This window comes from Saccostrea echinata, unplaced genomic scaffold (genome assembly GCF_033153115.1).
Source record: "Saccostrea echinata isolate AGI-Se365-2 ecotype Australia unplaced genomic scaffold, CSIRO_AGI_Sech_v1 ptg000054l, whole genome shotgun sequence".
Lineage (NCBI taxonomy): Eukaryota > Metazoa > Mollusca > Bivalvia > Ostreida > Ostreidae > Saccostrea > Saccostrea echinata.
Genome location: NW_026889803.1, coordinates 17,400,535 through 17,417,051, shown reverse-complemented (window position 1 = coordinate 17,417,051; position 16,517 = coordinate 17,400,535). Strand labels below are relative to the sequence as shown.

At 33.5% G+C, this 16,517-nt stretch overlaps 1 protein-coding gene across 1 annotated transcript; it reads right to left on the bottom strand.

Annotated features, from left to right (window-relative positions):
- Nucleotides 1–1,467: 1,467 nt before the first annotated feature.
- LOC133204677 (potassium voltage-gated channel protein egl-36-like) lies at nucleotides 1,468–15,690 on the bottom strand. The gene is made up of 2 exons (XM_061340423.1): nucleotides 15,214–15,690; nucleotides 1,468–2,364 (listed from the first exon to the last, which is right to left on the bottom strand). The coding sequence occupies exons 1-2, from the start codon at nucleotides 15,688–15,690 to the stop codon at nucleotides 1,468–1,470; spliced, it is 1,374 nt and encodes a 457-aa protein (XP_061196407.1).
- Between the last annotated feature and the right edge of the window lie 827 nt (nucleotides 15,691–16,517).

Here is a 16,517-nt window from a genome sequence, read left to right as displayed (position 1 = left end):
CAATTGATGAAAATTCTTGTGTAATTCAAAGAAAAATATACAAAAATTACTTAACATATATTCAAGACGTTTTGTTTATCCAAACTTGTTTTCGAAGAAGTGTACAATGGCATACATAGACATTAAAATGTAGCATACAGTTCCTTTAAGTATTGGAACTCTTCAACTCCAGGGAAAAAGACAATAAAGTTCAAACTACGTTGCGTAAGTCCTTAACGGTAATGAGGCCTCAACTTCATAGAACTATGTTTGAGACATTGTAAAATGCAAGTTACATGCAAGAAAATTTATTGCTTGAAAAAAATACATAGTGCAAAAATATTAAAAATATGTTGTCATATAACATGTATATAAGCAGTATTAATTCGTCGGAGACAAACTTTACAATGATAATGAGTCTGAGAATATACTTTTGATGATTATAGAGATATGTTAATTCGCAATTAGTCCAAAATCAAGAAAAGTCTGAGAATACAGGTGACTCTCAATGGTTCCAACTCCGATCTCTCGAAGTGAACCTCCGGTCCCGTTTTTTTTCTCTATATAACTAGGAAAATTTACTCCTGATCTCTCGAACTTCCGATCTCTCGAAGTTCTCTATTTCTCGTCGCCCGCGTGGCGCAGTGGCTAGAGCGCCTGCTCTAGAATCGAGAAGTAAGGAGTTGATCCTAACATCGCGGGTTCGAATCCCACTGTGGGACGTGGAGACCGGTCCTTCGGATGAGACTGTATTAACCGAGGTCCCGTGTCGCAGTGGGTGCTGGCACGATAAAGATCCCTCACTGCTCAATGGCCGTAGGTGCCCAGTATAGGACAAAATTTGCAGCTTTCCACCGGCAAGTGGTGGCGTCTCCATATGAGTGAAAAATTCTCGAGAGGGACGTTGAACAAAATACAATCAATCAATCAATCTCTATTTCTCGAACTAAGACCTCGGTCCCGTTACACACATTTCACTGCATTATATTTAATAAACTCATTTTTTAAATGATAGGTAGGCAAGTAGGCATGTAGTAGATTTTCTAATTAACTCACACAGGGACACTCCAAAGATGTGGGTGACAAGAAGAAGGATAATTATGATGTGGAGAATGCTGCAGAATCTAGAGTATAGTTCCTACATTAACATGATTCATTTCATTCATATAACCTTACATGATACAACTTCACCCCTAAAAATTGCTGGAATCAAAAAAATTGCAAAGTCTTATAAAGCTGTATAATGTTTGTAAATTAGTGTAAGTCTTGCGTGGTGAAAGCAACAACGTGATAGCAATGTCTTGGGCACATTCTGTCAATTTTCTTTTTCCGTTGGAATTGAAATTCAAAGGAAAAACTTGCACTACAATTTGTACAGTGATGCTTAAGATTCAATTGATTATATCCAAAATTTATCTAATAAAGTCGGAATCATGATCTTTGACACTGTCCAGAAACTGTGCTACAAATAAAAGGTTTTTTTTTTCTTCATTCAGGCTTGAAAGGGGCTATTTTTGTCTTAGAAGTAAATGGGGTGCTTTCCTTTTTACGGTTACTTTCCCCCATTACTTTGTCTTTGGTTCCCCATACTTTCGAATACGCATAAAACAAGAGGAAATTATTTACAAATATTGGAATGATAATTGCAAGAAGGCACACTCCTGTAATGGCACATATCGCCCCTATGGACTTCGACAGAGCCTCCGTGGGATATATATCACCGTATCCAACCGTTGTCATGGTAACTATTGCCCACCAGAAGGAGTCTGGGATGCTCGTAAAAACTTTGTCACCCGAAAAGAAAACAAAAGCAGAGAATAAAAGTGTGGCAACCATAAGAAACATGGACATAAGAAGAACCTCGCAGAAGCTTGCTTTCATTGAATATAGAAGAACTCGAAATCCAATAAAGTTTTTAACTAAACGAAAAAGTCGGAATACCCGAATAATTTGAAAACAATGAACAATATCAAAGATGGACGCCGTATATTTTTCTTTTGGATTGACTGTTTCGACTATATACTTTGAGTACATCACAAGCAAAGATAAAATGTCAATCAGATTCAACAATGAAACGAAAAACCTCTTTTTGGTGGGACAGAAGATGACACGAAGGGCGAATTCGATAGTAAAGAAGATGGTTGTAATGAAATCAAGGTAAGTCAGAAGGTCTATCTGTGCCATTGGTTCGGTTGGTAATGGTGGAACTGTGGATCCAGAATGAACATGGGACGAATCAAAATGTCCTGCATACCGGTGAAAATCGTCATCGAAGTATTCGCGCCATTCAGATTCGCGCAAGCTTCGCCTGAACGTTGGATGGGTTCCACAGATTAAAGCAGCTATGGATATGATGACAAAAAAAGCGCTTGTGTAAAAATAGCCCTACAAGAGAGAAAAGTATTTTTTAATTATAATTATGCAGTCCTTTTTCCTTTTTTACTTTGACAGATATAAATTCCTAAAAGATATATTTCACATTGTAAAACCTTATATGCATTTGAAAAAAAAAGAGATTATAAATGAAAGCATGCAGATATAAAGACATGTTAGTTAGGCCAAAGTTTTTTTTTTCTTTTGGTTTACGATTCCGCCGACCCTTACTTTCACCAATCATGAAAATAAAAATAATGTCTTTTTCCGACATATTTTTCCGGATTTTTCTCAGCTGAGCTGGTGGGTTTTAAATTTTAGAATGCATCTTAGTCAAATAAGCGTTTATAATTTATATAGAATTTTACAAACATTTAGGTGACCGTTGTCGCATAATATTTGGTCCGCCTCGTTTAAAGGTCCGGGGGGACCTAATACGATAACATATAAGGTCCGGCCTGCCTCTATAATAAAAGGTCCGCCCTCGTTTTAATATACAGATTTTTCTCATTTATTGGTTCGAAATTAATTTGCTTAATTAATCTTTTAATTAAGTTTAAATTATTTAAGGTATAGTTATTATAATTATGTCCCTCCCAACAAAATGGAGTTCCAGGGACGTACATGTACATTGTATATATACTAACAGGATCAAGTCTTGCGATATCTCGCTTGTTGCTAATTTCGTTAGTTTTGATTAATTATATTTCTAATGCTATCAAATATTTCAGTACAAAACCTCAAATTATCTATCAAACAATTATTCAAAATTTGATGTTAGCACTGATTAACTGTTAGCTCCTTATCTTAGTACATAATGTACATGTACATACCTCCCAGGTAGTGCACAAAACAAAAAATATAAAAATGCAAAAGATCTGTTGATCGAGTTACCTTATGGGAAAATCATGTACGACTTGTGTCTTTTATAGTTTAAGTGATATCAATATTATCATTGCAAAATAAAAAAAAATACATATATATAATAAGTTTACCTTCGCTGGCACATTGTACAGTGTACAGTGTTCTTAAGTCCAACAATGATCATTTCATTACATTCTCTTTCCTAACAACGTTCGACTTCTTCCCAAAACGAATTTTCATATCTTTCGAAAGATATTTCGTTATATTATTAATAATAATTATGCATAATTCTTACGATTCATATTGTAGCTAACTATAAAATAGTTGGAGGGTCACTGTGACAGGGACTTGTGTTACGGTGTACTAGCCTATACCCCGTTGTTGTTAAAACAACATGTCTGTGCATTGAGGGTAGGCCTATTGTCTCACTTGACGAAACTTGAAGTCGCATATCCCCCGTGTTTTTATAACCACCGTTTCTTATCCAGTTAAAGACTAACGATTATATCATTCTCCTTGATATTACCCCGGGGTTAACACTGGTTAAGGAAGATGTGCATTAATTGGCAAAATCAAACCGAAGTCAATCGAGTTGAACATTTTAAGCAATAAAACACCCCCCCCCCCCCAAGAAAAGATTTTAATTGGTCTTGTCGTGTTTTTGGTGTTTGGGGTATAGCAAAATTATGTTGATACATGTCAAATAGTTTTAAAAATACCGGTGTTGTAGACTTTCCTCCCGCATTAACATTTTTTTTCCCGGAAAAACGAGCTTGGGTTTAAAGACCCCTCCCCCTTTTGGTAAATGAGCCTAGCATAGGATTTTATTTCCGGAATTTTTTTTAATATTGTTCATTTCATTTCCTATATTTTGTAGTTTTCATTTCTGACATTTTAAAGTTTTCATCTCTGACATATATCATAAAGTACTTTTCCCGCAATGAAAACAGAATTGAAATTTCCCATATAAAAAAAATTAAAGAATAAATCAAGAATAATTAATTGATTTCCACATACATGTAATAAGTTCTGCTTATATTTAAAAGAATCTTATGATGATTTTGTCCTCGGACACATGTAATTGTTTTTAATTTTTGTTCATCTTTTCAAATCAAGATATTCAGATTGAATTAGAGATCAGAAAGGTTACTATAGTTGAGGGGATTCTGTTTTTCGGTGCTTTCAAACACATATAATTCAGTGGGCATAAAAATTTGGTGATCAAAAATTGCATGTTTTATTATTGAAATTATTTATTGCATTTTATTACTAGACTTTGTATTTTTACTAGACTTAGTGTTGCATGTATTGTAATGTTTTTAATCGGATCGATATTTTCCGGAAAAATGGGATTTGACATAAATGTTATATTAAATATTTATATCCTGTTAAAATTCTATTTCCGCCTGCTTGGTTAACATTAAATTGTCAGAAAGGGGCCTTAAAAATTCCGGAAACGTAAAAAAAAATGAATGTCGGAAATGAAAATTAAAAAAAATGTGAAAAATGAAAACAAAAAATGTCGGAAATGCAATGCAAAATTCCGGAAATGACATGCAGCCAGCGAGCTTGGAAGAAACAACCCCGGCTTAATTATCCACCATAGGAAATACGCTTCAGTACAGAATTTTCTCCTTTTCCACCTTCTTACTAGGGAGAATCTTATCCACCCATACTATTTACGGGGGGGGGGGGGGTGTTAACAGAGAAACTTGACAACTTGAAAGGAAAGTGTCTCTTGAAATCGTGACTGATATAAAAATTCATAAAACACCACCAAGTCGTGTTCTTTTATTAATATTTTTTTATATTTATTTTGAGTTTGGTTTAAATTAGATTTGCTACGACTTTTAGCGGCTTTTTATTTATGTGTGTGTGATGGGGGGGGGGGGGGTAATAGTTCTCTTGTTGCACCTCATCAACATTACTAATTAAATAATAATAATATATCCTTGGTCCGTTCAGACAGATGTTTCTGGTTGTATATAGATATACAATACAGTAGACACATCTCCTGCAAACGTGGATAATTAATTGTCATTAAAGTTTTGTCTTTTGGTCAGCATAAATGCAAAAAAGTACACTACTACACGTAGTATGTGCAATTCTTATGCACAATTAGGCGATTCCAAGACATTTCTAAGTTTATTTAGCGTCCATCCTAAAATTACATACCTAATTATCTTTCTACCCTGGGAAAACACACGACCAACAAAGAAAAAAAAACAATAGGAACTTGCAGCATTTCCATAATTTTTGCTTTGTAACAGTGAGATACATATATCTGGGAAAAAAGAAAAACAGAGGGCGGACCTTTTATTATACTGCGTTTTAAGTTTTAAGGTCCGCCCTGCCATTTTTCCGAGTTTTTACGCTACGAAAAATTTTAGTAAACCCTGTCCAAAACATTTGCCTTGTAATAGTAAGATATCTGAAATATAGAGGGCGGACCTTTTGTTATACTGCGTTTTAAGGTCCGCCCTGCCTCTTTCTCTAGTTTTTATGCTACAAAAATAAACCCTGTCCAAAACATTTGCCTTGTAATAGTAAGATATCTGAAAAACGGAGGGCGGACCTTTTATTATACTGCGTTTTAAGGTCCGCCCTGCCTCTTTCTCTAGTTTTCATGCTACGAAAATAAACTTTCGCCCTGTAATAGTAAGATATCTGAAATACAGAGGGCGGACCTTTTATTATACTGCGTTTTAAGGTCCGCCCTGCCTCTTTCGCTAATTTTTATGCTACGAAAATAAACCTTTTCCAAAATTTTTGCTTTCTGATAGCACGATATCTGAAATATAAAGGGCGGACCTTTTATTATACTGCGTTTTAAGGTCCGCCTTGCCTCTTTCGCTAATTTTTATGCTACGAAAATAAACCCTGTTCAAAATTTTCGCCTTGAAATAGTAAGATATCTGAAAAACGGAGGGCGGACCTTTTATTATACTGCGTTTTAAGGTCCGCCCTGCCCCTTTCTCTAATTTTTATACTACAATAATAAACCCTGTTCAAAATTTTCGCCTTGTAAAAGTAAGATATTTGAAAAACGGAGAGCGGACCTTTTATTATACTGCGTTTTAAGGTCCGCCCTGCCTCTTTCTCTAGTATTTATGCTACGAAAATTAACTTTCGCCTTGTAATATTAAGATATCTGAAAAACTGAGGGCGGACCTTTTATTATACTGCGTTTTAAGGTCCGCCCTGCCTCTTTCTCTAGTTTTTATGTTACGGAAATAAGCCCTGTCCAAAATCTTTTGCTTTCTAATAGTACTATATCTGAAACAGAAAGGGCGGACCTTTTATTATACTGCGTTTTAAGGTCTGCCCTGCCTCTTTCTCTAGTTTTTATGCTATACGAAAATAAACCCTGTTCAAAATTTTCGACTTGTAATAGTAAGATATCTGAAAAACGGAGGGCGGACCTTTTATTATACTGCGTTTTAAGGTCCGCCCTGCCTCTTTCTCCAGTATTTATGCTACGAAAATAAACCCTGTTCAAAATTTTCGCCTTGTAATATTAAGATATCTGAAATACAGAGGGCGTACCTTTCTATTATACTGCGTTTTAAGGTCCGCCTTGCCTCTTTCTCTAATTTTTATGCTACGAAAATAAACCCTGTTCAAAATTTTCGCCTTGTAATATTTAGATATCTGAAATACAGAGGGCGGACCTTTTATTATATTGCGTTTTAAGGTCCGCCCTGCCTCTTTCTCTATTTTTTATGCTACAGAAAAGAACCCTGTCAATAATTTTCGCTTTGTAATAGATAGATCAAAACGGGGGATTAAGGTTTTACATAGGAATATTTAGGAAAAAGTCTTCAAAAATCTTCATCTTAAGAACAGCAATGTCATGATTAGTCATATTAACATGATAGCATCATCAGGTAGTGTAGATGTACGTTTGTTTAAATCATGACCCCCAGGGTAGGGTGGGGTCACAATGGGGGATCAAAGTTTTACATAGGATATATATACACATGTATCGAAAAATCTTCAAAAATCTTCTTCACAAGAACAGCAAAGCCATCTTTCGTCAGACTGATATTGAAACATCTTCAGGTATTGTAGATTCAAAGAGCTAAGTCCACGAAGCATCAAAAACGGCCTCTTCTCAAAAATTGATGTTATGATTATCATAGATAATGTAGAATTTTTGCTTTTCATAACCGTTTTCTTTTTTTCAATATCTATTATACTTTTTGAAAAATAGATATTGCAATATGGCAGTGTTTTGATAGAAAAATGCAATAGGAACGTCATTTTTTGTAATGTAACGTCACGTCAAAGAGCGATAGAAATGACTTAAAGTTTGCAATTATAATGTAGCAGTATACGAATTTAAGACTTGAAATTGAATAATTGGAGATATATATTTATCTAATTTAGAACCATAATTTTAAAAAGCAGATAAAAGTGTTCATTTGATATACCAGTCAATTCTGACTGGATAGAATTTAAAAATTTCAATGGAAAATGATTTCAACTGCGGTATTTTTAGAACAATGAAATAGTAAATATTTGAGCTTTTAAAAATCTATATCTAAATAAATTAACATAGAAAAAATAGTCAACGGAAGTTAAAAGGATATATTTCCTAAACATTTGTAACAATAAATTGAACATCTCATCGTTTTCGTTCATGATAAAGAGAAACTGAAAGGAGTTTCGTAAAATACGGAACTCATTCAAAATTTGTTATTCCTAAATACAAAATTTTGTGGAAATGATTGAATTATATATATGTTTTCAACATTGAGTTACATATACCTGTTTTAAGCTTTAACATTACATGTATTTTGTTTCTGCAGTAAATATAGATCGAATACAACTTTAGGCTATATATTACCCTATCCACAAATAAAGGAACAAAATATGATTATAAACTGAAAACAAGTTAATTGTTAAAACTAAAGGGAAGCATATAAATACTTTTATTCTTTATCGGTCTTAGTATTAACTCTACACTTGGAATAAGAAATTTCTTTAAATATTGTAATAAAAATAAACTATATATAAATATTTAAATCAAAATTTTGATGTTACGCATGAATATCATAATAGTATTATAATTTGTTCTTTAGCATAATTTATTAAAATAGAGAATTCATATCTATTGATTTAAAGCAAACATATGACCAGTACATTGTCATTGCTATCTGCCGCGGGCTCTACCTGTGGGTACATGTCAGGTATACGAATACTTCACACCCCCATAGTTTTATTGCCTATACACACCGACAGATTTCACACCTTTAATCGTCCTAATTTACACAAAGCAAATGCTGCAGAAAAACAAACACAAGCCCAATAAAAGGGACATTTTTAAAAAAAAAAAAAAAAAAGCATTGCCCTAAACGGCATTGCTAAAAGCACACTAAATAAGGAGTAGCAATTCCTGCCCTAGAGATATATTGTACAAAAAACACACACACAATAGCTAGCCCTTACCAAAAATACTGCCTTCCTGCAAACATTTGCTGCAAGTCTGCAGCAAACATTGCTGCAAACCTGCTGCAGACATTGCTGCAAGCTTGCGGCAATGAAGCAAAAGAAACCCTGACGGCCTATACAAAGCTTCTGTGTTTGCAGCAAGTTTGCGGCAGGTATGCAGCAAGCTTGCAGCAAACATTTTACCATGCAAATGAGGTTTGCTGCAAGTCTGCAGCAAACATTGGGTTTTCCAAATATGGAGACCTTGCTGCAAGCTTGCAGCAAACATTGCTGCAAGCTTGCGGCAAACATTGCTGCAAGCTTGCGGCAAACATTGCTGCAAGCTTGCGGCAAACATTGCTGCAAACTTGCGGCAAACATTGCTGCTAACTTGCAGCAAGCAATATATTTATTGTTTTCAGTACATTCCTGCATACAAGCAACAAGTTCGCAGAAAGTCTTTGTCCTGACCTTAATCTGTTAATTATAGAGAAAATCCACCATATGTGTCTGAAATGATGCAAGTTTCTGAATTGTTGACAGTCTTTCTTTTTGTTCCTAGACAAGGTTCCCATACTATTCTTAATTCAAATGTTATATACATGTACAGATGTAATAGACACGTACAGAAAAAATTAAGAACCCTTGCACATAACTCTATGTACACACAAATTAAAATTTTAAAGTTAATACCAATTTATTTGAAAACGTATGTACATTTATAAAAATTGGTTTTGAACCTTTAATACATTAAAGAAACATACAAATGTGATTTTAAAATAAAGATTGAAATTCAGAAGTAGATTTAGATTTAGCAAGTACACCAGTTTTTCAAGAGATAATTGTTTCATATTAAAATAAAACAAAATCAGATCTTACCAATTAGATGTTTGTATGCCAATGTACTCCTACATCCATAATTATGCTTTTGTAATCATTCAAAATGGTATATATTCCTAACAAAATACTGAAACATCTACAACTTCAATTCAAACATTTCAAAATGGCGAATTCTGTATTGACCTCAGTACAGTCTGCATTTCATTGGCTGATTTGTCTTGTTTACTGTTCTTTCGAACTTCCTGCAAACATTCAATTTGTTGAATGTTTCCTGCAAACTTGCTGCGAACAACAGATTGGCGTTTATGTTTCTTGCAATGTTCCTGCAAACATGTTGAGTTCCTGCGAATTTGCTGCAAGCTTGCAGCAATTGCTGCAATGTTTGCCGCAAGATCGCAGCTAGCGGCAATCATCTGCGAACAAGAAAATTTTCTTCCTGCGAACAATTTTGTTTGCTGCAAACTTGCAGCAGACTTGCTGCAGGTCTGCAGCAAACATAACAGTTTGGTAAGGGAGGGTAAATCCTTCTTTCTTCATATGATGTAAACAAACTCTCTTTAATTTTACGTGTTTAAGTCAAGATTAAAACATTTTGCACCACCCGGACCTTTAAACTAAGGCGGACCTTTTCTTATACGGGCCGGACCTTTTCTAATAAAAGGCGGACCTTATATGTTATCGTATTAGGTCCCCCCGGACCTTTAAACGAGGCGGACCAAATATTATGCGACACCGTAAATAAACACATGTGCAAACGAAAAATGGCGGTTCTGTCATGTAACAAGGTAATTCCTCACTGAAAGCAATGACACACACTTAAAGAACTTTTTCTGCATGGAAAAGTGAATAAAATCTTGGATGCACGATCCCTTTCTCCAATTGCAATGTCTCAATTGGCTAAATTCATACCGTAATATTGAAGAGTGTATGCCCAACCCTGATCGACCTAACAGACATACACCTATTTATAGATAACAGGGATTTATCAGTGCCTTCTCAGGGGCCGAAATTCGGCCCCATTCCCAATTGAAAATGAGTTCACTTTTTCCCACTTTGGCAGTATTTTTCCCAATTGGTGAACAATGCTTTTATTTTAAATTATCTTGGAAAACACAAAGTAAAATTGTCAGATTGTCTGTAATTTTCATCTATTTAACTCATTTAGCAAAGCTACAGTCATAACACATGTTTATAAACACTGTAAAAACATCGCCAACTTTTAATCCGAATTTCCTCCGTTTTTCTAAAAATGATGATATTGTGTAATTATATAGATTTATTAAGTTATTTCCACCTACTCAATTGATCTGTGAGTGAATGGTAAGGACTTTAGGCATAATTTCAGATAGAAAAATATATTTTCAATGCATTAATACATATTAAAAGAGGACTTTTAGAAAATGTGTACTTAGTATAATTTTTTGCAGGAGGTTTATAATCTCCAGAAACAGATATACTATAATGACCTAAATTGAAATCTCATACACACATGTACATGTACTACCCTAAGTTTTATAAATACTTTAAACTCAATGAAGTCCATTTTACTTTTATTAGTCTATTATTCATAACTGATCTTGTATGATGAAGATGGATCATATTTAATTGTCGTTTGGTTTCCCAAATTAGAGTTCATGCTGAAATGTTAAATGAATTACCCCTGAATACATGATTTAAGCAACATTTTAAATTTTTTTCCAATTTCATCAAATAGCCAATAATTTGTTTACCCATTCCCCAAAAATGGCGTTTCCCAAAATAGGGTGATAAACCCATGCATGATCAAGTTATTATAACCTTTATTTCAACGTCAATTACTTTTAATATTGTTAAACAATTAAATTGTATTTTTCTTCAATCTAAATTTAACTTAAATTTGGATCCTTAATTTAGTTTGTGGGGATACCGAGGTTTATAACACATCACATATCACCGAAGAGCACACAAAGAAGTTGAACATACATCATGATCGAACCAAGCACTGATTGACAAATAAAAATCAGAACTAAATGAAAATGACATTCAGTCTTAAGTTAGAAATGAATTAAAATTAAATAAAAAGAGTTATCATATATTTGTTCAATAATACAGGATTTTTGCATCCCTGATATGAACACAGACACGCGCCCTGTATTATACACCCTGTATCAGCACCCTTTATTTTACCCTTTATTACACCTTTCCGGAACATCTCTGTATTTTTCATTCGGAGTATCTCGGATCTTTTTCTATTAATTGTTTATGAAGTTTATTTAAACTGTAAATTTTCATCAGATATTTTATGCTATTCAAAATAATTATTTGTTTAATTTATAATTATTTCATTTCTTATCGCTGTATGCATTGCCTTTGGAAAAAAAATAATAAGAAAGGAAATTTAACGAAAAAAAGAACATATTCAATTATTAAGAACTAATTAATTTACAGGTTTATATATGATTTTTTGACACTATTTTCAAATATATAATAAAAACAATAATACATGGCAAAATCTGTATCACACCCCATATCAACCCTCGATCAATATCAGCCCTCTGGCCTTCGGCCCTCGGGCTGATATTGGAGTCTCGGGTTGATATGGGGTGTGATACAGATTTTGCCATGTATTATTCTCTATTTATGTGATGTAGACAATAAAACTTAAAAGTACTATTGACGTGTATTATTTTTATTAAATAAACATTGCCCAGGTATTTTAAAATGAAATTGTTCAATCCTAAATTATTTTTTTTTTATTTTTCGACCACCCAATGCATTTTTTTGAGACAGAAAATCGTAAACCAAAAAAAAAAAAAAAAAAATAAAATAAAATAAAAACTTTGGCCTCACCGAAGTAATAATATGATATGTCTACATTATATCATTTAAACAGCATTTCAAGTGGAATCGATCTTCAACATTTGTTGATTGTTTTCTTTAATTAAACTTATAGTACAAGTCAATATACTTTTAATTGTAAAGTCCGTTTTACAATTTATTTTTTTTCGGAGACTCAAAACACCATTTTTTTTAAAAATAGGTGTCTTTCTTTTCAACATTTCATTTTAATTTTTTTCTATGAAGAGGATATTTAAAATTATGACTTTATTTTTATTCCCTGTTAAACAAAACATGCAAGGGGAGAATAATTGTTGAAATGTTTTTAAGTACGCATTGAGAAAAAATAAGAAATAAGTTTTCATTGTACGTGCTATGAACAAGCGGCCATTTTGATTCTATATCACTATGTATTATTTATGTGCTTCATAAAATGACGAGCTTTCACGAATGTATTACTTATGCATGATATTCCTCATAATTATATTCTCAAGAATGGCCTAATTCGAAAGTTCCAAAATAATTCAAGTATTTAGAACATGACCGTTCATAATAATGGGAACGTTATACATATTTTATGAAGCAATATTAGCAATGTCAGTTGCAAAATTTGAAATGTCATCAGTTACAAAAACAAATGCTAGCTTTGATATCCATGCCTGATATTTTTCTTTTAGTGGTAAAGATTTATGTTATATTTTCATGAAAAAAGTTTCTAACGGAAACAGTAAGATGAAGCACCGAGACTCATTTTGCGAATAATTAATATCATAATGTTTGCTGTACCTTTTTCTATATAAAGAGTGATTTCTTCATAGCACAAAATCATCTGACACTAAGTCTTTATATATATTTCAGCCAATAAAACAATTATTATACGATTAGTTAATAGCACTATTTCTTTGAAAAATTTCATAGTAAATTAATGTATTTACAAAAGATCTCCTAATTTTCAAATATACATGCAATGCAGGCTTGGGGCTTATTACATTGTAAAATATAATGCATAATATTACCATTACTTCTAGAATTTGGTCATTAAACTAGCATTACCATTACTCTTCTTTCTTAGAGTAATGCATTACATTACCATTACCTTGGTTACGTTATGCATTATTAAACTTTAGAATAGTAAAATACTATTACGGAGTGCCTTTAATCTTCAACAATGCATCAATAAATGATTTACAGCACAATGTTGTACTCACGGTGCCAAATAATTCTAGAGACGTGGTTCTAAAGAAAAGACGCACAGTGTATATAAAATTTATTTCTAATTATTTAAATAATATTTAAAAATGCACAGAGCAATTATGCGATTACATGGAAGTGTGAAAATAAATTATGTGTCTTTGTTCCTTCATATATGTAAAGTCCATCGAGGGTCTAGGAGATAAGGAGATAATTCATAATACAAGGTGAAGCAAGTCACTGCGCCCTAATGAAGAGATAATTAGGTGCTCTGCTTTAAAAATTGAAAGAAGGTAGCTTTCTTTGCTTAAAATTTCAGATAGAGAAAATTTGTTCTTGTTTTTCTTATCGTCGAAGACCTTACTGTGTCGCAAAAATTTTACTGTGGCGCATGCATAAAATTTGAATCGTTACTGTGCCGTAGGAAATTTTACTGTGTCGGGGCCGACACAGTAAAACAGCTCATGGAGAACCCTGGTAATACCATTATTATTACTTTTTGGGTTTGATATGTAAAATTTATGCAACTACTTGTATTTTATCGAGAGGCGAGATCGAAATTTCTAAAAAGCTTGGTTCAAAATTATATGTGTAGAATGTTGATTCAAATTTAATTGTAAAGTGCTAGTATTTTTTATATCATAATTTTATTACATTTCTTTTCGTTATCCCTAAGAAGAAACATTTATTTACAAATATCATAAAATTTCATGTATAGTACTGTATGTATGTATTTTCTATAATTATTAATGCCAGAAAACAAAAACTTTGGGACTCTTCACCCCCCCACCCCCCCCCTCCCCCAATTTGGATTTGGGTTTTTAATCAGACATCAATCTTTTGAACTTGTCCATTTTGAAACAAATCCCAACACATTCACAAGTACGAAGGCTTGGACAGTGTCTATATTTTTTTCTCTTAAAGTAGCATATCTGTATTCTATTAATATTGGACCGGTCACGGAAGCTTAGTGGTATAGAGTGTTTGCTTCGTAATCGGAAGGCCCGAGTTCGAATCTCGTTCGCCGCGCCGCGTCAAACCTGTAAAACGTAGCTCGGCATCTGAAGTGAAAATCATCAGACCTCAAAAATCGAGATCCCGTGTCACGCTTGGCGTTTGCGCGATAAAAAAAACCTCACTGCTCAAATGGCACTGGTGCCAGGCATTGGTCTCAATATAGAGTCCCTCATCGGTATTTTGGTGACGTTTCTATAAGTCCAAAATATCTTACGTTATCCAGACGTTTTTCACGATTTTGATATTTGCGTGCCAGGAAAACGTCAGATTCGGCGTCATTAAGAAAGGAGGAAATTTCGCCGCCCTGAACTGAACTCAAATTTTGATACTTGCAAATCGAGATAAACGTCAAACTCACAACGTATCAGTAGCACAATCCTGAATCTAATAATCCATCTGCATAAATTTTGATCTTATAATTTGTTTTGTTTTATTTTTGCATGCACGTATACTTTAAAAGTTATGCTAAAGTTATACAAAATCAGAGAAATACACAGAAGCTCCTTTAAGCTGAGGGGCGTGGAGAATTCAAAATAACTTTTTTCTTTACATAATCTGTAATGAAATTAAATGTTCTTGCTACTTTTAATTTGTCCTTTTTTTTCGAGAAACCAATATATTGTAATCAAAAATTAAATATTTATAGATTCCATTACAATTCTTGAATTTTCTTCAGTAAAGTAACAGAAATGGTCTTACTTTTGCTATAATATTAGAGGATGGCTCTTCCAGAATAGACCATATTTTTGCTTGTATGGACGGCCATCCACTTCCTTGAGCTCGGCGTTGGAGTTCTTTGCGTTCATTAATTCTTTGAGTTTGGTCATCTGTCAGAATTGATAGGGCTTTCTGGTCGTCGAAAAAGCCCACATATTTACTGTAGCAGCAATGCTCCATAGCTTCTGGATCAACGCCCCAAAATTCCAATTCATTCTTGAATTCGGCAGTACATGTCAATGGGGGTAAATGAAGACCGTTTCCTTGAAAGTAACCAAGAACTGCTAAAAACGATGTAGGATTTCTCTCTAGGAAATACTCGCCTTGCTTTTCTGCTCTCGCGGTCATTTTCTCAAGTTCACGTTTTGCATGGCTCATGGTTAATGTTATCTGCTTAAAAGTTTCAGACGACACCTCATACTTTGTTCCACTTATATTGATGATGATTTTGTCCTCCATTATCCCTGTGACTCGCAGTTTGACTTTCTGTGAGGTAGTTTTATCAATTTTTTTCTGTATTTAATCCGTGAGATTGTGAGAAAAATCAATGCGAACAATTGACGTACGCCTGGAGATGCTCATCAACTTTTCATACATATATCTATACTTACTATTGTCATAAAGAGTTATGTAAAATAAACATACGATGCTAATTAACTAATAGAAGAACCAATGTAATTTTTCCAATTCAATTCGATATGATGAATGCGACAGAGAAGGCTTCCATTATTCTCCTTGGAATTCATTTAAATTTTCAGCCCATGTAAACAGCATCTACTTGTTTGAAAGATGTATGTGAATTTAAGTTTGATTAACATATTTTTAAAACTGTCCACTTGTCACAAAGAGTCCGTTTTGTGTATCTTTGTTCAAGCTGCATTATCTATCTAGATTTGAGTTGCTTTTATGTTCTGGACGTCAATAATTAATTTCAAGAAAAACATTCAAGTTAACGATTCATGCATGATATGTATGAAATGTAATTTCGCTCACATGACAACAGCGTAAAGTTCCTTTCTCATCAATTTTTTGTCAACAAAAATCGACAAAAGAACAACATGCAGCGACTTGATGAATGACCTCCCTCTGGATATACACTTAAAAAAACTCCTCAAAGTAGCCACTTGGACATGTAAGTAGAAGTTCTATTTAGTAGGAGAGTTCTAGTTTTGTTTTATTTTCAAATATTTGTATTGTTTTTTCTTTCCTTTCTTTTTTCTAAAGTACACTTTTGATATAAAATTGAATCTCACTTCCAAAAATTCAGAGGTAAAAATTGTTGCTGG

Coding starts and splice junctions, on each gene's coding strand:
- LOC133204677 (XM_061340423.1), bottom strand. CDS start 15,690: ATGGAGGACAAAATCATCATCAATATAAGTGGAACAAAGTATGAGGTG. Junction 2,365..15,213: donor CCTCTAATATTATAGCAAAA/GTAAGACCATTT, acceptor TCTCTCTTGTAG/GGCTATTTTTACACAAGCGC.